Genomic DNA, 22,016 nt, shown 5'->3' on the forward strand with positions numbered 1-22,016 from the left:
AGGAGATGGGGTATCATTCCATCTGGAAAGCAGAAATGGAACCATCAGTAGAGTGCCACACTGAATTCCTCCCCTAAATTGCCATCTGTAGGGCTTCACTGAGAATGCAATAACATGTCAGTGAGGTCCATCATTAAATTAAAAGTGTGCTCAGTGGGGGGGGGAACCTGTGCACAATAACCCCATCCCCTCTACTCCTGACTTCGCTGCAAGTTTCAGCAGCAAGTTTCCATAGGCAGTTTGTAAGTGTGTTCAAACAAAAATGATTACAAGGCCCCTTCAGACCTTACCACTGAATACTAGAGGGTGGAGAGTACATGGCTGGTGCACTTTGAAAACCATTTCATGGTATTAAAATCCAGGAGAGGCTTTCTTCTGAAAAAATGTGCATAGGATTGTGCCGTTAGTCTGCGCAGTATGCTAGTTTCATCTGTTTTTTCTAACGAGCCCCACATTATTGTAAAATGGAAAAATACAAAAATGCACTTTTAAAATAGCCTTGTTCAGATGTTCATTCAGGATGTTGACATGCACAGTGTTCCATCTTTTTATATTTAACAAGATGCTTAGTCAACAAAAACCTCAAAGCGGTTCATATAGAATAATATAAAATATTCACTAAAAATACTGACAGAAACAAACTTGGAAAAACTAATGGACGTAAAATTTATCAAAATATATGCTTTCCTGACAGATTCCTGGAGGTAGAAACAAGCAGCTCCTTCATTTGGATGGTCACATTAGACAGAAGCGGGAATGGATTGTCCCACCTGCCCTCCTCAACGAAGAGAGTGAAAATAAGAACCCAATTGCTAAAGTAAGTCAGAGCCAAATGAACAGAATCCTGAGAAATGTGGGGCAGGCTTGCTATGGAAATGGGTATCTCTTTGACATCATCATATAGCACTTCCTTCCTGGTCATCTTAGCAAAAACAAAAAGTTAATTTCTGTGGGTTGTAACTAATGCTATTCCTACTAGTAGAAGACCCACTGAAATTAACGTAACTAACTTAGGTTGATTCATTTCAATGGATCTACTCTGGGTAAAACTTGGTTGGCTGTAACCCTATGATTGCTTTATGTAAGTCACCTTGTGTGGGCTTTGTTCTAGAAAGCAGCATAGGTAAGCAAAGGAATAGGGAACGCAAATCAATTGATTGCTGATTAAATACTGGATTTTACATCAAACTGTTCTGTACTGATAGCATTTCAATGGTGACATGAGGTATCACATCCTCCACTAACTTTGTCCTCGCTTTAAAGCCTGTTCCTACCCTTACTTCCCAATAAATATCCCTACCTATGGCCATCCTTCCTCCTACTGTGTCTCTGAGCTCCACATTTCTCCCATTTGCCTAAAGTTTTCGACAATTCCCATGTAGTCGCACCTCTTTAGCCATGTTCAGGTGTTTGCCTGATAGTGTGATGGTTGAAAGCAGGAGCATGTGCTGTCCCAACCCGCAACATGATTGTGCATGTCATCCCCCTTACCTTTCCCACGTTGTTTGGGTAGGTCCTCAAGAGGCTTCTAATGCACAAGGTGCACAAGGTATTCTACTTATAAAAAAAATATCTTGTTTATTTGTACAGGGGCATTTAATTTCCCAAAACTCTGAACATTATTTTAATCATGTTCCTTACAGATACGATCTGATCATGAAGGTGAACCCGGGATAGTTATTACTTACACTATTTCAGGCACAGGAGTCACTGAACCACCATATAATTTGTTTGTGATTAATGGAAAAACTGGAGACCTGAACATAACAAGAATAGTTGATCGGGAGCAAACGCCAATGTTCCATGTAAGTGAAGCAATTAGACTTCCTTTTCTTATCAAGCACTCAGATTGATGTCAATTGCCATCATTCAACTTTTACTGTATTGATTTGAATTCACACATATGGATTATTTACTTTTCTGCCAATATTCTTCCAGCTGAAAGGTTATGCAATGGATCAGTACGGTAATCACATGGAAAAACCATTAGACTTGAGAATTAAAGTTAAAGACATAAATGACAACTACCCAAAGTTTTCAAAGTCAGTTTTTATGGGCTCTGTTGAAGAATTGTCTGAAGTAGGTAAGTCCTGGAGCTTTATTTAATACTTTCATTCTAACTTGATAGCAATTTTGTTTTCTGTGCATATCCTTGTACTTTTCCCTAACTACCCTATCTCTTGGTCCCTTGTTTATGGTTGAAATCCTGTACATAGTAGCAGATGTGTCTCTTTCATTGATTTCACACAGATGTGCAGGGTCATGGTATTGCAATAGGTTAGGAACATCACACGCATTTGATCTGAGATTGGTCTTCAGAGGGGAAGATGCTGGAAAATGTAGCAGAGATTAATAGTGCAAGGTACACCTGAAATCCTTTCTTCTGCAAACTATTAAAGATTCAAGAGCCCTATTGCATCCTACCTTGCCCTGGTCACACAGGACAAATGATAAAATAAACCAAAGCTTTCTTTCGTTATGTGACGCTGCCTCGAAAATTATGGTAGTTTGGGAAGGGAGAGTGCATTTGCCTTACACTCTGACTGTGCAGGCTTTATTATCTACCCCTGGAGAATGAGCATGTTGAATTGTGCCACTTCCGACTACAGCTAGCAGGTCTCTTTTTGTAATGGCCCCTTGAACAAAAGAGTTCACTGCATAGTGGGGATAGGGGTGGGCTAGGACATTTTTTCAAGGTCTACTCACTGCACCCTACATGCAAGCCAGTCATTAATGGTGCTTTAGAACTTGAGGCTCTAAATAGTACAAGAAGTCTGTGTGTTTAGGGCAAGTTCTCTGCTTTAGACCTTTTCCCTCCCAATGCATGGAAAGCACAACAGGGACAGGACAGTGGTGGTGGGGCCAACAAGCATGGCCGTGTGGTTGCTTGAGGGAGAATGCCCAAGTAGGACAATGGTGTCAGAGGCAGGTTAGCTACGCCAAATGGGCAGGAAGGAAAGACAAGCTGTTACCCACTACCAATGCTAGGGATTCCAGCTGGGGAATGGTATTGTGCATTCCAGCCCTATCTGAGCAAACATGAAAGCATTTTGAAGTTTGATGAGATGCAGTCCATTCTACCAGATCCAGAGGCAAATAATAAGAAAAGCCACAGTAGTATTAGCTCAGCTTTTTGGGACAGGATATTGATTTGCATCTATTTCTAACATCATTATCAGAAGGATGCTATGGGACAAGAAGCTGAGAACTATGTTGCGGGGATGGGGAGGCAAACTGGCACTACCATGAGCACTAGTCAAACCATGGGATAAATGTTATTTTATTCAGTTTTGGTATTAACATAGTGTTTATTTTTAAATACAATTTTAGTGCATTCTTTATCATTTATTCCAAGGGAATTTCGTCTAAAAATCTAAAGTTATACAAATCCTTAGGACTTAGATGTCTTGGTCTAGTGCAGGAACAGAAAATTTGTAGTCCTCCCGATTCTACTAGACTGCACTTCCCATCACCCCTGACCATTAGCCATGCTGTCTGGGGCTGTTGGGAATTGGAGTCCAACAACACCTGGAGAGCTATCCCTGGTCCAGTGTATGTTATTTGACCAAGCATCTGTACCTGAGCTAAATCTTTGAGTGCACCATATAAAATTCAGTACAGTATTTGGGGCATTTGGAAACCTTCAGTTCAATATAATTTGTCCAATAGGACTTTATAATTAAGTTTAATTTGAATTGTTAGGTGTTCTTGTGATAAAGATAGAAGCAACCGATGCAGATGAGCCAGGCAACCTCAACTCTAAAATTGCCTTCAAGATTATTTCTCAAGAGCCTAGCAATCCTCCTGCATTTGAAATTATCAGATCGACAGGCGAGGTCCGGACTTCACATTTTCAACTCGACAGGGAGGTAAATGCCTTTTCCTCTCCTGGATTCCTCTCCTGTGTTATCCAGTTTCTCATTTATGTGGTAAAAATGCTATTGATGTCACTTTATAAATTACCTCAGTAGAACATAATCTTTAAGACCATAATCCTGATCAACTGATTTGCTTGCTTGATTCTGATATAAAGTGCCCTTCTACTCTAAAAATGCTCAAGGCAGCATACGAAAACAATAGGGGGGGAAGGGTATCAGGCATGTAGGAAAGATAAAGGTAAATGACCCGTGGACAGTTAAGTCCAGTCAAAGGCAACTATGGGGTGCTGCGTTCATCTCGCTTCAGGCCGAGGCAGACAGCTTTCCGGGTCATGTGGCCAGCACGACTAAACCATTTCTGGCGCAATGGGACACCGTGATGAGTGCCAGAGCACACAGAAACACTGTTCATCAGGCATGTCTACTAATAATAAATAGTTAAAAAAAATAAATTCAGCAAAATGTATCTAAAAGAGCAGTAATAATTATTGTTGATATTGTCATATATAAATGGTGGTATATAAATATTTTTATACATAAACCCCCACGACCTGGCTCTTGGAGGCTCCCAGGTCTTGGGCGGTGATCTCTTTTGGCTCCAAACAGTGGTATTTGGCCACTGATGGTAGATACTGATTTATTTTGGTATGCTGTTGCATTCACTTACACGTAGCTGCTTGAATATCATGCAGGTGCAAAGTAGCTACTCCTTAATTGTAGAAGCAAGAGACCGAGATGGAGATGCAATAGGGCTTGGTGAACGGACAACGGTACAGATCAAGGTTTTGGATGTCAATGACAATATCCCTTATCTTGAAAAAAGCATGGTAAGTGAAGTGATCTGACTGGAAGGCTTACATGCATTTGTGCTAAACAGCCTTTCCTGCCTTGATAACATGGAAGAGACATTTAAAATCTTGTATGCTTACAGTATGATGGAAGCGTCCGGGAAAATACAGCTAATGTGGAGATTATGCGACTGAGGGCCTTTGACGACGATGAGCAGTACACTGATAACTGGCTGGCAAACTTCACCATTGTGTCTGGCAATGAAGGAGGTTATTTCCGTATAGAAACAGATTCGCATACCAATGAAGGAGTTTTGATTCTGGTTAAGGTTAGTGTTTAGTTTGCGGAGACTGTGTTTTGAATCATTGGTCCCAATGCAGACATGCAAAATTAACTGCATGAAAAAATGTTGAAAGGGAGGGTGCTAGCTGATGTGGATAAGCTTTCTGCACCTAAAGTAGTCAGGGTATACTTCCAAACTGGCTGTAATACCATATGGCTACATATACTCAGTGGGGCCAATCCAGAGGCTTAATACTGCCTTCTAGTCAAGGGAGCTAATGTTCCACAACCCTGTGATAAAGCCTGCTGTGGCAACCATAGATATATTGTCTTTGTTTGCATTCTACCAAGAGGACAAAATCTTACAAATGGAAAATGTAGCCTCCTCTGATCACTGTTTAATGCACAGACCTTAATGTTTTGTGAAGAAAGGAGGGTGTATGTGGGACTTCCATGTGCCACTGTGAATATCAAAGAAAAATGCAAATATATTTTATAATGTTCTAAATATCTAGAGATTTTGGCATATATATCATTCACTTGTCCAGGAACTGGCCCCAAACCAGAGCAGGTATAAACACACATGGAGCATTGATTGATTGATTGATTGATTGATTGATTGGTTATTTGCATTTGTTATGTGTTCTTTAGGGTCCCAGAGCAGGATATGTGCATTTCTTGAAACGTCACTTAAAACCATAATTAAGACAACAGTAGAAATCATAGCCTGTTCTAAATCATTCATCTGCATGGGCAAAGAGGTGCATCTTGATTAACTGATGAAAAGAGGACAGTGCCAGATGCAAGTCCAAGGGAAGGGAGTTCTTAGCCAGGAAAAGCCCTCCCATATCCCACTGCCCCTTGGATTTCAGGAGGTGGTGACACTCCAGCAGGGCCTCCCCTGGTGATAATGAAAGTGAAGTCTTAACGCTTATTCTCCAGCTTGGAATTCAGAGTGCACCTTTTCTGACTTGTTGCTGGGGGTTTATTCCCATTCTCCCTACAGGAAATTAATTATGAAGAGCTGCAGAACATTGACTTGAATATTGTTGTTTCTAACAAAGCAGCGTATCACAAATCAATTATTTCTAAGGGCTTCCAAGCAAAACCAATTCCAGTTAAAATTAAGGTGGAAAATGTGATAGAAGGCCCTGTATTTAAGCCCAACAGAGTTACAATTCAAGCAAATAGAACAATGAAAGTGAACCAGGTTATTGGGCGCTTTGAAGCTTATGATGAAGATACTGGAAAGATAGCACAAAACATCAGGTAAGAGATGCCTTTCTTCTTTTTTACCAAGGCAAATCACTGAAGAGTTGCTTAAATCAAGCTGCTGCTGCAGCATTCAGTTTGAGTGAAGACGGTCCTCAGTCTATGCCTCATTTGTGCCACTGCCTTTTGCTTGCAATATCTGTAGGCCGCAGTCACACACTTAAGAAATAAATAGCAGCACCCGCAAGATGCAATGATTTTATGCATAGCATGGCTCTATTTCTATTTCGTCTTATGACAGGGGTAGAAAATCTCCAGTCCAGGAGCCAAATGTAGTCCTCCAGGCTCTCTGCCTGGTCCTTTGTACTCTCCCCAAGCCACATCCCTCACCAACCCCAATCCATACCTTTCTGGAAGTGTTTTCACTTGGATGGAAGGTGACTTTGAACTCTGATAATGCCTGTTGTCTACCTGGATGGAGACAGGGGTGTGAATGTGTACAGAAACTAGCCTGCTGTATAAAGGTGAATTCTACATTCGTTGTGTTGCCTACGTTTGCCCCTGGTTACATCCCTGTAATGGGCAGGGGACCAGAGGCAAAAGTGGCTGCCAGAAGGTTGCCTGGGAGAGGATGTGGCCCTTCTTCCCCATTTCTGTCTTCTGGCATGATGGGGACCTGATGGGGCAAGCAAAAAAAATGACACGAATTCACATTCTTCCTGAGCAGACTTAGGATGACATGAAGTTTCCAGGCATCTCCTATAAATGCATGACTTCCTTCAGAAATGTATGTGTTATTTTATTGTACTACACTGACATACATCATAAAACGTATGTTTCTATGATTTTTTGAATGTGAAAAATGACCCTGAGTTGTTGAATGAAACTAAATGAAGATGTTTCACCATCAACCAAGCCTGTGTAGTAATAATAATAATAATAAGTTATTATTTATACCCTGCCCATCTGGCTGGCCAGCCACTCTGGGTGGCTTCCAACAAAATATTAAAAATACAATAAAACATCAGTCCTTAAAAATCTTCCCTAAACAGGGCTGCCTTCATATGTCTTCTAAACATCAGATAGTAGTTTATTTCCTTGACATCTGATGGGAGGGCATTCCACAAGGTGGGCGCCACCACCAAGAAGGCCCTCTGCCTGGTTCCATGTGTGTCTTTGAGCGAAGTGTTTTCTTTATACACCGATTGTTGTGACCATTCTAACTTAAATTAAAAATCTGCACAGGTATGTTAAAGGCCAGGATGTTGCGAACTGGTTTACAGTAGACTCTAGGACTGCTGAAATCAAACTTAACCGAGTGATTGACTATGACTCATCTTTTCTTGTCAACGGTACTTACACTGCAACAATTTTGGCTATAAGTAAGGGTAAGTGATGCTTCTTCCATTTCTTCCTTAAGAATAATTCATCAGCCTTTTCATTCATACTCCACGTCTTAATATGTTAAAGCCCAAAGCTAGATTTGGAAAGTGGCAGCAACCATCTGACCAGTAAGCTTTGGCGAAGGGTGGTAACTCAGTGGTGCAGCATCTTCTTTGTGTGCAGAAGGCCCCAGCTTCATTCCATGGTGTCTCCAGGTAGGGCTAAGAGAGAACCTTACCTGAAACCATAGAGAGCCACTGCCGGTCTGCATAGACAAGGCTGAGCTAGACGGACCACTGGTCTGTCTCTGTATAAAGCAACTTCCCAAGTTTCTGCACAGGGACCAGCAGCTCCAAAAATCTTGGCTACACTTACTAGCCAGACATGAATCATGGTGGCCATCAATTGTCTTGCCTCCCTCAAATCCTCTGGCATTCACCATGGGCTTGGGAGACGTACAGGCTCTCTTCCCTCATTTGTGGTGGGATATGGAGAAGGCAAAAATCAGGATTCTCTCTCCATGCTCAGGAGAGACTGGTGTTGCTTTTCACGACTGGGCAGAGAGCCAGGGTCATTTACCTCTGTTGAGTAGATGGTAGGGACTGAGCCTGTTTTTCCTTCAGTAAGTACCTGGAGCATCATTGGCATTTAGGCAAATGATGTATTAGTAGAGGCTTTTAATAAAGCCTGATGGATTACATGCTTTAGCATGATGACATGAACATGATTCCACAAAAATGTCAAACTTCACACACATGTATCTGCTTTTCACATTAGAGTCCTTGTAATCTAATACGCATTTTAGAAAGTTGTTTATTCGCTATGTACATGGACAACTCTTTAAGATATCGTAAGCAATTTTGCAGGATGGTCCCCAAGATAAAGGAGCAGGTTTCCTTCTATGTTTGGATACAGTTGGATGCCATTTGGGATTAAGATGGCAGAATGGACCTTTCAACATTGCACTGATATTTTTGCTTTTGTAGAATTTTCTAGAAACACTGGATCCAAGGCTGTTAGTCTTGAATAAAGTGTCTGACGGTCCACAGAGCCCAAAGAATTGGAGTATCAGTATGGTAGTCATCTCCAGCAACTCAAATAATTGCCAAGCAAACATTTCCATGGGTTTGAATTGCATCCTATATTCAATCATTGTGTTGTTGAAATGGATTGCAAACCGAACACTGAATTCACATTAAAACCTTTTATACACTCAAAGAAGCAAATGAAATTCTGCATTGATAAAACTATGTTTTTGCATTCTTAAGCAGTGAAATACAAATGCTTTGCTTTACTTTACATATTTTGCAGACCAGCCTCCAAAAACGGCTACAGGTACCATTGTGATTCAGGTACAGAATACCACTCTCTACTGCCCGACCATTGTGACTCCACGTCAAACTGTCTGTACCCATGCGAAGTTTGTTAACGTCTCTGTTACTAATCGAGGAGGTTATCTAAATCGCGGCCCTTTCACTTTCACTATTGTTGATGAGCCTGAAAGAGTGTCAGACAAGTGGAGGATAATCAGAGTGGATGGTAAGTATGAGTCACTATGACATGTTTTACGGCAGGGGTGAGGGTGTGTAGGAACTAGTCGACTGTACCAGGTAAGATTTGCATTTGTTACCCTACCCATCTTTGCCTCCTGTGTGCCCCCGTGCATTTCCCAAACAGATTTAGGAGGGGGCAGTCCCATTGTGCAAGCGGAGATCCATTTTGTTGATGATGATGATTTATTACTTGCCCAAGACAAGGTTGCAGCATTAAAACCAATATTAAAACCAAGCTTAAAACTCACAACCATTGGGTACAAGCCTGTTATTTTAGTTGTGACTCGGCTATTCCTCTCTTGGATAACATGCGCTGGCGAAAGTAGCATTGCTTTGAAGTGTAGCTTCAGAAGTAGGGGCTTAGCTTCACCAGAGGCAGAGAATAAAAAATCTGAAGCTGAGTGGCCGAGATTATTTGTCTGAAGATCCTTAGATCCTTGTGGTCAGTTCTCATGCTAGGAGAGCATCTCTCCCAAGATTTGTCACCCACTGAAATAAGCCAGAAATGCTCTGCACTTACTGCTATCTGAAAGTTGAGCGGAAAAGTTTTAGCTATACCTGAAAAAGATGTAAGATACCACCCCTTTCCTCATTTGGGTACTGGTTGTAGAGAAAGAGAAATTCTCTGTGGTCTTTCTGCTTCTTCTCCTTGAGACAGGCTGGGAAGGTACTCCAAAGCCATACCTGCAAGGAATTAACACACATCTAGGAAAACTGTTCTTCATATTCTGTCTGGTTGGCAGACTGGATACTTGCGGAATTGCTGTAACACCAGGAATGCTCATTTAAAGACTATTTAGCATCCATTGATAATTTTAGCTCTTTAAACATTGTGCTGATGTCTCTGTGTAGACCTGGGGGGTCTACCTGTGGTCCTATAAGAGGACCTATAGCTCCCATTGGTGGAAGTTGTAGACCACCATCTCAAGGGCCGCAGGTTCCATCCCTGGTGCCAAAAATACAGTTGCCAAAGGTGGTTTACAACAATTAGGTAATCTAGAATCTGATGTGTTTATCTCCATAATATAACTGTGTTTATCTCCATAATATAACTTCAGAACATCAAGTTGCTAACCCTAAAGTCGTATCTGCTCATAGTTCTGTCATACTTTCAGCTACTTAGATTACATTGCTTTATATTGATTGTTACTGTCTTTTTCCCTGTGAAGGATCTAGAGTACAGCTTATACCAGAGAATCTGAAGCCTGGATCATATGAAGTTCCTCTCCTGGTGAAAGATAACCAGGGTCTTAGCTGTCCCGAGTATCAAACTCTAAGACTGGATGTTTGTGAATGTGCAGAAGGTGGTGGTTGCCGAGCAGCAATCGTCGGCTCATCGGTTTTTCTAGGACCTGCAGCAATTGCTCTGATAATTCTGGCGTTGTTGCTGCTGCTGTGTAAGTAACTAGCGTTATTCCAGAAGAATTGGCAGAATGCTCTGCACCACCTGCACTCTGACACAATGACTCCTCCTTGCGAGGACTTGCAATCTTCATGCAAGCTTTATGGGCGTGAACCAACCAAAGTTAAGCCCCTTCTGGTTTTCTCCCATTAGACTCGATAGGACTTAAGAGGGAGCTTAATATTCTGACCTTTTACATATGGTGCGGTAAAGAGTAGAGCAATACATTTAAGGAACTTTGTTAAAATTTTATTTGTCTCTGATACACCTTTCCCAGTCCTTTTAAAGCTTTTGATCCTTGTTCTTCCTATCTTTTATCAAAAATTCAACTTTCATACGAGGTGAAATGTTGTTTGGCAGCTTGACCAAAAAACAGGCAACAAGCCACGAGGCCTTCCAAACTAGGAGCAGCTAGTTAAAGTCTGGAGTAAGAGCACTGTTCATTTAAAATAATAATCAAAATAATGTTCCAAGAAGCAATGAATTCTGCAAAGTATTTATTAGATTTATTACCCACCCCTCACAAGGCCCCTGCTCAGGTTACAACATTATAACTGTACTATTAAAAACAAGTAAAACATTTTGTACAATTATTAAAGCAGCTGTTACCATTCCACAGAGCAGTACAGTAAAGGTTGAAGAGGTGGGTCCCACATAAATATTTTAATTGTCAAAGGCCTGGGGAGAGAGGTGTATCTTCAGCATACTGCAGAAGTTACACAATGAAGATGGTAGGAATACCTCTGTGTGAAGGGAGATCCACCATTTAAGGGCTGCCACAGAGGAAGTCCTTTCCCGAGTCAACATTTGCCATACGGATGGCGGAACTACTAAAAGAACCCCCTCAACTGAACTTAACACCCAAGACGGTCTGTAGGGATGGAGGTGGTTTTTTCAGATATTTGGAGCGCAAGTCATTCAGGGTTTTAAACCCCAGGGGTGGGCACCATGAATTTGGCCTGGAAATAAACTGGCAACCACTGCAGCTGGGGGATTGATTTACCCATGTTTGCCTACCTAGCAAAATTGTGTTTTTGCTAAAAATGCAAGGGACTATAACGCCTACCCCGCCAATCACTGGAAAGGGTGCTCAGCCCCTCTCCTGGAGTCTTGCAGGCTTGCTTTCCCACATAGCTGCAAGCCTCTCTTCACTGTCTGAGCGCTAGGGGGGAAAACCTGAAGTTGCCAAAATTTGTACCTAAATCCTGTGTTTTCATGGTAATGTTGTGGAACATGCACAACTCTGAATGTGTGAGGCCTGCAAGCTGAAGCAAATGGAAGTTGCTTGCTGCTGTTCATGTTTGGTTCTCCAGTGCTCTCACCTCACTGGAATTTTAAAATGTGCTAAGCCATCAGAAAGTGTAGATTAGTACAGGATTGGTACACAGCCTGTTGTTTGTGGTGCAATGTTTGCATTACATGGCTCTATTTTAGAGAACGCTGTAATATTTTGAATTGATTTTGGAGTATTTTGTTATATTTAATGGGCTATGAACGGATATTTAGGATTTGCTTCTGCAAGTTCAACCTTTGGTGGTTCGTTGATCTGCCGTGTTCCTTTGCAGTGGTGCCTCTCTTACTGCTGGCGTGTGGCTTTGGTGGATCAGGTGCCTCAAAAGGCTTTGTGGCAATACCCGCTAACAGTGAAGAAATGTTGCGAATATGGAACAATGAAGGGGCAGCCCCTGAAGACAAGGTATCTTGTGTTTTGCCCTGATTTTGTATTTGGCATCAAGGAATGTTGATATCCTGCTTAATGCATGTCTGCTAAGAAGTAAACCCTGCTGAGTTAAATAGGATGTCCTTCCAAGGACGGGCATGTAGGGCTGCAGCCTAAGAGTCTGCTTTAGACAACAATGGGCTGAGTTACTTAGAACAATATGGCTCTTACTCTCTTATCAGTTTAAATAGGTATGGGGTAATTCATTTACATAATTAAAAAGTGTGTGTGTAAAAACAGTTGTACAAACATAGGTGAGGTTGGTGTGAAGTTTCTGGGCTTCTAAATAGGCAGGATCAGGCTGAGACAGCTGTTCTCAGGCTACTTTTTCTGACGCAGCTGTACAGAAGCATTTGGGAAGGAAGTTTGCTAAGAAGTTCTGCTATCCAACAGATATTCCCATTGACCTGGAAAGCTGCCTAACTACAAACTCTGTTGTTCTGAAAGGAGTTGTTTTTTTTTTGGTGGTTTTTTTTTTGGAGGGGACACAAGTAACTGTATATGGGGTGGTGCTCTAGCAAGGGGGACATTGTCCCCTGCTGCATGAACCATAATCCCCAGATTCTCAGATTTCATTTTTAAATCATAGATCTCTAGCATCTGTAGAACCTGAAATCTGAGGCAGTATGCACTGGGCCACTCCATTCTTACTTCCCCCACCCTGGTAACATTCCTGCAGACACCTATGCAAATAGCCAAACCTTTCGGGATCTGTTCCTCTGGCATATTACGAATCTGCTCTTCCTTTTCTCCAAGCAGGAAGCAAATAAACTTCCTGAATCACATTTGCTTCCTAGCTGGCCTCGCCCAGCCCAGCCTGCCTCCTTAAATGAATGTAGTTTTACAGTTTTATTTTTCTCTTTGACGTTAGGCTGCTGTCAGCCTAAGCCACATGACTTCTGTGAACAACTCGGCCTCAGGGATGGGGAATGGAAATGCATCGTCAAGCTTAGGCGTGGCAGGAGGTGCTGTGGTTTCTGGCTCTTCTGCATTTGGACAGCGTAACACCACAACCATCGAAAGGCGCTGGGAGGAGGCCCGTATGTCTCATGCACATCATGACGGCATGGATTTTGGAGGGGGCTCAACCATAGCAGGAGCAAGAGGAGTAGGAGGGGGAGACATGGCAGCACAGAAAATCCTGACAATGGATAGCAGATACATGGAACATGCTGGAGCCGTGAATGAAGAATTCTTAAGGAGCTACTTCACTGAAGTAAGATTTCCACTTTTATGAGATGCTTCCTCTCTTGGTTGACTTCCCCTTCCCCTGTTTTGTTTAATTCTGGGACCTTTGTATTTTCCACTCCTTAGTTTATTAGGATTGGTTTGGGCATCGCTCACATGCAGTGTTGTGGGTTTCCTGGAAAATGTGAATATTTCCCTATGCAAGTTATCACCATTTCCCTAACATTCTCAGTTTGCATCAGGATTTTTCCCAATGTCCTCAAAAGTGATCTAATATAGCACATTTATTTTACTTGTGTTCATTAAACAAATCTAAACACTTTGAAGACTGCCATGCTTACCTTTAATTTGCCATGGGCAGTCATTCATTGTTACTAAGGAACATATGAAAAGGGGGAAATTTCTATAGAAAAATAAAGCACTGGGGGAAAGAAATTCTGCCCTACATCCTGCTGTCTCTGACAGAGTTAAGCCAAAAGTGCCACCACTTCTATTACCCAGAAGTGGGATGGCATTGTCATCAATTTCTAAGGAGGGGGAAATTGCATATTTTTCCCTGGGGCATGGAGCTTGCAAGCAGCGTCATAGCTGTCTTTCTCCCATTACCCTTTCCTTTCCAAAAGTAATGAGAGCTACCACTATGTGGGCAAACTACAATTTTAAAAAGGAGAGTGGAGGTGGGGAAGATAAGATGCAGACATTCAGCTGTCACTTTTCTCCCGTAAATGCCCATCCCTGAAAATAGGAAGAATTTTATGCCTGGCTCTCTCACGTGCAAAATGGGTGGCTTTCTCTTTGTTAAGAACATAGGAAGAGCCCTGCTGGATCAGACCCCATCTAATCTAGGATCTTGTTCTTACAGTGGCCAACCAGATACCTATGGGAAGCTTACCAGCAGGGCGTTTGATAGTTTTATCTTCCACAAATTTATCTAATCCTCTTTTAAAGCCACCCAAGTTGGTAGCCATCTCTGCCTCTTGCGGGAACAGATTCCAAAGTTTGGCTGTGCACTGTGAGGAACAGTTCTCCCTTTGTCTGTCTTGACTCTTTTGATGTCCAGATGCAACAGGGCTCCATGAGCTCTAGGAATGAGAAAAGGGGCTAAACTTTTCACTATTCCCTTTCTCCATGCCCTGCATAATCGTATACACTTCTGTCATGTTGCCTTTTCACTAAGCTAAAAGGCCCCAAAACACTGCCTTCTGCCTGAAGGAGTTTGTGTCACACCCAACCAAGCTGACTGCTGTTTTCATTAAAGAAAATTATATCTTCCGAAACACAAGCACTCACAGTTCTTGTTTTTCCACATTTTTAGAAAGCTGATGCTTTTGCCGACGAGGATGAAGGGCACCTCGCAAAAGACTGCCTACTCATTTACTCTCAGGAGGAAGAAAGAGATTCTCCCCATGGTTCTGTCGGCTGCTGCAGTTTCATTGAGGGCGACTTCGATGAGCATTACCTGGATGACCTGGGAGATAAATTTAAGACTCTGGCTGAGATCTGCATGGGCAAACGCATTGGCATGGAAGCTGGACTACACACCTCTCAAGGCCTGAAAGACCCAACTCCTACTCTTACAGCAAGTGAATCTGATGTGCAATACTTGCATCAGCAGAATGCAGAGCACACCTATACTTCAGGCTCTGGCAACCAAATACCTGACGCCACAAAAGGCTTTGGTTCAGAAATGGTGGCCGAGGAGACCATAACTGAGACTACCTTTGAATCTACACCTGGCTTGCAGCAAGTTAGGCGTATAGCCAACCCTCTGGTTAGCAGCAGCAGCAGCAATGTTGTCGTGACAGAAACATCTTATGGGGCAATACCCCCTCCAGTAATCTTTGACCCTCAGTTTAAAGAGAATGTGGTAGTGACAGAGAGAGTGCTTGCTCCAGGTTCTAACTTGCAGGATGTGTTAGAAATGCCTTCTGGAGTCTTTCCAGACCTTACAGATTCAAACTACGTTGTTGTAAGGGAAAGGGAGAGGGTCCTTGTACCTAGTTCTGAGCTAAAGGGTTCCTTGAGCATCCCCAATTTAGCAGGAGGACAGAATGTGGTAGTGACCGAGAGGGTGGTTACACCCACCCCTGGCATGTGGGGCACATCAGAGCAAGCCACCTACTCTGAGAGTGATAGACAGGGACAAATCTTGATCGCAGATGCTTTCTTTAACCAAGGCAGCACACAGGAAGCACCTCCCCCTGGTTCTACCCTGAGCAAGTCCTCAAGGGTTAAATACAGCACTGTGCAGTACACACGCTCATAGATGGTATGCTTTCATCTATAAGTTTTTATTTACATTTAACAGTGATAGGGATTAGTGGTTTGTTTTCTCAGGGGCTAAATGAATCGCTTTCCTTTCCTTGCAGTAGTTTCTGTACAAGAAAACTCACACAAAGCCCAGAGAAGAGATACTGAGATTAAGGATGCAGTCCTAAACACACTTTTCTAGGAAGTATGCCCCACTGAATACAGTAGGCCCTCTGAGTATAAGATTCATAGCATTGCAGTGCAAAAGAACTTGGATTGTAGTAACATAGGCTTGGAGCAACAAGGAACTACTCCAGCTGCATAGCCAGAAAGAATGTTGCTAACATCCTGAGCCTCTGTATTCTAGCATACATTGCTAGGACCTGGATGGCAGTCCAACTGGTTTAGTTGGTTATCGGCAAACTTTAGCTAGATGTGTGATCCTAAACGCCTTGCTTCAAGATTAAGTCGCTCTTGGATTTGTTCCCTTGTGCATTTAACAATGCCCAATTAGCAAAGTATTAACTTAATTAGTCATATTGACTTCAAAGTTAAGTTGTCAAACAGTGCAATCCTAAACGTATTTACTCAAAAGTAAGTCAGGTTGAACACAGGGGGGGTTACTCACTAGTGGATGTGGTTAGAATTGCAGCTTTAAATGTACAATACAGCTGGGGTGGCTTGTTGCTCGGGCTATTTAATATCAACAGGAAATACATATGTTCTCTAGAAGAGTAGGTATTTCACTTCATTTTTAAGGTGCTTTTCAAAATAATGTCCTTCTACATGAAAAAAAAAGCAAAGATGAGTGTAAAAAGAGGTGGAGTGAAAACAAGAATGCAGTCTAATTTTCCTTCCTACACTTAGCAGACATTGTGCTCCTTTTGCAACATGTAGGCTAAGCATAGGTTTAGCCCAGGTTGCAGCTGGTGGACAGTACAAAAATGTAACGTAAAACCAGAAGCACATGTGCTCATCTGACATCTCTGAATCAGGATCCTTAAGAGTTCTGATGTATTCATTCAACTCTACTAGCCACAAGGGCTGTCCCATTCATTTCAGTGGAGGCAGCTGATCCTTTCACATATTCAGTGATTGGCTTCATCCATTGAAATGAATGGAACCCACCCATGCAGGATGGGTGCTTTTTCAAATGCCACAATCGTGCACTAAGTAATTTTGTGTATATCTGTATAGTACAGTCAATGTGGTGTAGCAGAGAGAGTATTGGGCTTGGACCAAGGAGGACTGGGTTCACACCCCTTCCCCACTCACCTATAAAACCCACTTAGTGCCTTATATTTTATATATATATGTATCTTACATTTTCTCAGGCCCTTTGGCTAAAAGCAATAAGTAGGATTGGGTGTACTGCCACTGAGCTAGGTTGCATGCACACCATACATTTAAAGCACAACACACACCCTCAAAGAATCCTAGTAACTGTAGTTTGTCTCTCACAAAGTTACAATTCCCAGCATTAACAACAAATAGTTCCTAGGATTCTTGGCAGGGGAGTGTGCTATAAATGTATGTTGCCCTAGTCCCTTTTCCCTTCATCTTTTATCTTTTATTCTGTACATATCTATTTTATAATTCAAAGAAAAGCAAAAATGAATGGGATGAAAATGTATATATTGGTAAATGTATTTTAATCTTTTTGGACAAGATAAACTTACATTTAAGGAACATTTTATATGACAGAAATACTGCTTATTTTAAGCTTTCCTTTGGTTTTAATCCACAGTTTCATGTGTGGAGAGTTGTATCTAATGAACTGAGATTTAAGACTGCACTGGTAGCTGTCGCAGAGTTTACAGTTAATTCCCATGTACCTTTCCATTTGGAATGGGAGTATAGCCTGTTCATTTTCAAGGGTTAATCGTAGAATTTGCAGATCTTGAGCTTTGCAGTATCTTTTTATTTTAGATAACAAGCTGTGGTTTTGCACTGATCTTTAGTTTGAGGTGTCGATGGATTACATTATGTATTTTTGTGGAATTTCAAATAAAAGGGAAAGATTATAATTGCACTGCTCAGTTATTTTAACTGGTTAAAAATGCACTCTATCTAACCACTCAGACAGCTGTAACAATTACTGAGGACAGTTCACCAAAGGTTAGTAGTCACTGCTGAGCCCATTGTTGAAAGTAATGTAATAACATGCAACCAGATTCTATGCATGTCAGAAATTAGTGCCACTGAGTTCCATCAGGCTTGCTCCCAGGATTGCTGCCTTAGGAAGAATTTGTTGCTGTCTGATAGATTTGCAAATTAACGATACACAAGGGAGAAATAAATTTTCTGTTGAGAAACTAAACTGAACATTTAGCCAATTATTGATTAAAGTGTTGAGACGTGGGTCTAGTTCTCAGCTGGTATGATAAGCCTGTGACTGAGAAAGTGTGCACAAAGTTCACATTATCAGTGTAATTCAATACATTTTTGGTTCAACGGGAGTCCTGCTTTCCTCAGTGGGGTTTACTAGGTTAGATTACTACAATGCATTATATGTATATCTGCCTCTGAAAACAGTTCAGGAACTGCAGCTGGTGCAGAATTCGGCAGCCAAGTTGCTCACTGGGACGAGATAGTTTGAGCATATTCAGCTGATCCTGAACCAATTGCATTGGCTGCCAATTAGTTTCTGGGCTCAATTTGAAGTGCTGCTTTTTACCTATAAAGCCTTAAATGGCGCAGGACTGCAATGCCTGAAGGACTCCCTCCCCCCCATGAGAGGTCTGAAGGGTAGCAACACAAGAACAGGCCTTTTCTGCAGTGGCTCCCCATTGGTAGGGAGTGGTCTCCCCAAGAAGTCTTGCCTGGCGCCTTTATTACATATCTTTTGGCGCCAGGCAAAAACATGTATTTTTAACTAGGCCTCCAGCTGATTGTCTTTTAATTGTGTCTATGGCAGGGGAATTACTGGTTTGTTTTGCTTTTGCTTTATTATGTATTTTGTGTTTTCATTTTGTATTTTTATGTTGTGACCCACCCTGTAGTCATTGGATGAAGGCTGGTATAAAAGTTTAATAAATATTTATAATAATACCTGAGAGCAAGCCCAGTTGAACTTATAGGAGCTTATTTCTGAATTAACATGCATAGGATTGCACAGTTAATATATTTCTTGTCACAGGCAGACACTTTCCACGTCATATTTTGTCACATCACTGAGAACTAGGCAGGACTAACAATGATCAGATCAGCATAAACTCCATATGGATTATGAGTCTCAGGCATACTAAACACATCTAGCATTCAAGAGCCTTCTATCTGAAAGCATCCCTAGGGGGCAAGGATGTCAGGTAGAGCCACCCAGAGTTGCATACAGCCCTCAGATACGTTTCCTAGGATGCCTCTTAGTCAAGCAGTAGTAGAGCAACAGCTTTCAGCTCTCAGGGTTTGGTTGCTTGTTTTTCTAGCTGGAGATAAAATAAATCCTTCCTAGTTTGCACCACTAGATGGCACAATTACCATGCATGCTGGAGTTACTATGGAGGATACTAGAGGCGGACTTGTGCCTAAAAGCCTAAGCAATCTGCAGCACATAGCTACATGTAAGGAATGCCCTGTTTTTGAAAGTGACTAAAACTAACACTGTCAGTATGTTCAGCCTAGGTTTGCTACAGCAACCTTTAGCAGGGAGGCAGAATAAGAAACAGGAGCTGCTCCACTGTGAAAGATATGTCGGAGGACATAGATGATGCCTTCCTGGAACAGATGGTCAAGCATGCAAAAGGAAGGGAGATAGTAGTAATGGGGGACTTCAATTACCCAGATATTTGTTGGATGTCAAACTCAGCCAAGAGCATAAGGTCAAACAGATTCCTCACTGGCCTTGCAGACAACTTCATTGTCCAGAAAGTGGGAGAAGCAACAAGAGGAACAGCCATTTTAGATCTGGTCCTAACCAATGTTGATGACCTGGTTAGTGGGGTAGAAGTGGGAGGATCATTAGGCGCGAGTGATCATGCTCTTCAGAAGTTTACTATACAGCGGAAAGGAGCAGCCAAGCATACTAGGACTCAATTTCTTGACTTTAAGAAAGCCGACTTCATAAAACTTAGGGAAGTGCTGGGTGAGATCCCATGGACAGTAATACTAAAAGGAAAGGGAGTTCATGATGGCTGGGAGTTTGTTAAGAGGGAGATAGTAAAAGCACAACTTCAGGCAATACCAATGAGACGGAAACATGGAAGGTGCCTAAAGAAGCCAGGGTGGCTATCTAAAGAACTTTTAACTGAGTTAAGATTAAAAAAGGATGTGTACAAAAAATGGAAAAGGGGGTAAACCACCAAAGAGGAATTCAAACAAATAGCCAGCATGTGTAGACACAAAGTCAGAAAAGCTAAAGCACAGAATGAACTCAGGCTTGCTAGAGAGGTTAAAAGCAACAAAAAAGACTTTTATGGGTATGTCCGTAGCAAAAGGAAGAACAAAGAAACAGTGGGGTCACTCAGAGGAGAAGATGGTGAAATGCAAACAGGGGACACAGAAAGGGCTGAACTCCTCAATGCCTTCTTTGCCTCAGTCTTCTCCGATAAAGAAAGCAATGCCCGACCTGAAGACTTTGGAGCAAATGATTCAGCAAAGGAAACACAGCCCAGAATAACTAAGGAGATAGTACAAGAATACTTGGCTAGTTTAGATGTATTCAAGTCTCCAGGGCCAGATGAACTGCATCCAAGAGTATTAAAAGAACTGGCAGATGTGATCTCAGAACCACTGGCAGTCATCTTTGAGAATTCCTGGAGAACAGGCGAAGTCCTGGCAGACTGGAGGAAGGCAAATGTTGTCCCTATTTTCAAAAAGGGAAAAAGAGAGGACCCAAATAATTATCGCCCAGTCAGTCTGACATCAATACCAGGGAAGATTCTGGAGCAGATCATTAAGCAAACAGTCTGTGAGCACCTAGAAAGGAATGCTGTGATCACCAATAGTCAGCATGGATTTCTGAAAAATAAGTCATGTCAGACTAACCTGATCTCGTTTTTTGACAGAATTACAAGCCTGGTAGATGAAGGGAACGCAGTGGATGTAGCCTACCTTGATTTCAGCAAGGCATTTGACAAGGTGCCCCATGATATTCTTGTAAAGAAGCTGGTAAAATGCAGTCTTGACTATGCTACCACTCAGTGGATTTGTAACTGGCTGACTGACCGAACCCAAAGGGTGCTCATCAATGGTTCCTCTTCATCCTGGAGAAGAGTGACTAGTGGGGTGCCACAGGGTTCTGTCTTGGGCCCGGTCTTATTCAACATCTTTATCAACGACTTGGATGATGGACTCAAGGGCATCCTGATCAAATTTGCAGATGACACCAAACTGGGAGGGGTGGCTAACACCCCAGAGGACAGGATCACACTTCAAAACGACCTTGACAGATTAGAGAACTGGGCCAAAACAAACAAGATGAACTTTAACAGGGAGAAATGTAAAGTATTGCACTTGGGCAAAAAAAATGAGAGGCACAAATATAAGATGGGTGACACCTGGCTTGAGAGCAGTACATGTGAAAAGGATCTAGGAGTCTTGGTTGACCACAAACTTGACATGAGCCAACAGTATGATGCAGCAGCTAAAAAAGCCAATGCAATTCTGGGCTGCATCAATAGGAGTATAGCATCTAGATCAGTACTCGCTTCGGCAGCACATATACTAAAATTAGATCAAGGGAAGTAATAGTGCCACTGTATTCTGCTCTGGTCAGACCTCACCTGGAGTACTGTGTCCAGTTCTGGGCACCACAGTTCAAGAAGGACACTGACAAACTGGAACGTGTCCAGAAGAGGGCAACCAAAATGATCAAAGGCCTGGAAACGATGCCTTATGAGGAACGGCTAAGGGAGCTGGGCATGTTTAGCCTGGAGAAGAGGAGGTTAAGGGGTGATATGATAGCCATGTTCAAATATATAAAAGGATGTCATATAGAGGAGGGAGACAGGTTGTTTTCTGCTGCTCCAGAGAAGCGGACACGGAGCAATGGATCCAAACTACAAGAAAGAAGATTCCACCTAAACATTAGGAAGAACTTCCTGACAGCAAGAGCTGTTTGACAGTGGAATTTGCTGCCAAGGAGTGTGGTGGAGTCTCCTACTTTGGAGGTCTTTAAGCAGAGGCTTGACAACCATATGTCAGGAGTGCTCTGATGGTGTTTCCTGCTTGGCAGGGGGTTGGACCCGATGGCCCTTGTGGTCTATTCCAACTCTATGATTCTATGATTCTATAACAAAAGCAAAAAGTTGAAGCAAATAATGCATAATAATTTCATTTGCCAGAAGGTGGAAGAAGCGATCCTCACCAAGAGGGAGGAACTGATTGACGAAGTGGAAATACTGGGAAGCTTGGGAGGAAGT

The 22,016-nt window shown here is 42.2% G+C and overlaps 1 protein-coding gene across 1 annotated transcript in view; it reads left to right on the forward strand.

The window, feature by feature from the left end:
- The window catches only part of LOC309539804 (uncharacterized protein), a 75,040-nt gene extending 57,356 nt beyond the window's left edge, over positions 1–17,684 (forward strand). Inside the window, exons 19-31 of the mRNA XM_082236140.1 lie at positions 695–817; positions 1,644–1,805; positions 1,939–2,083; positions 3,703–3,869; positions 4,571–4,705; positions 4,810–4,995; positions 5,956–6,218; positions 7,407–7,549; positions 8,856–9,083; positions 10,267–10,494; positions 12,065–12,195; positions 13,091–13,435; positions 14,723–17,684. Of these exons, the coding sequence (XP_082092266.1) occupies positions 695–817; positions 1,644–1,805; positions 1,939–2,083; positions 3,703–3,869; positions 4,571–4,705; positions 4,810–4,995; positions 5,956–6,218; positions 7,407–7,549; positions 8,856–9,083; positions 10,267–10,494; positions 12,065–12,195; positions 13,091–13,435; positions 14,723–15,673 (3,207 nt within the window). The 3' untranslated portion in view covers positions 15,674–17,684. The remainder of the gene's footprint in view (positions 1–694; positions 818–1,643; positions 1,806–1,938; positions 2,084–3,702; positions 3,870–4,570; positions 4,706–4,809; positions 4,996–5,955; positions 6,219–7,406; positions 7,550–8,855; positions 9,084–10,266; positions 10,495–12,064; positions 12,196–13,090; positions 13,436–14,722) is intronic.
- The last annotated feature ends 4,332 nt before the right edge of the window (positions 17,685–22,016 follow it).

The sequence above is a fragment of the Podarcis vaucheri genome (genome assembly GCF_965113315.1).
Source record: "Podarcis vaucheri genome assembly, chromosome: 8".
Taxonomy (NCBI): domain Eukaryota; kingdom Metazoa; phylum Chordata; class Lepidosauria; order Squamata; family Lacertidae; genus Podarcis; species Podarcis vaucheri.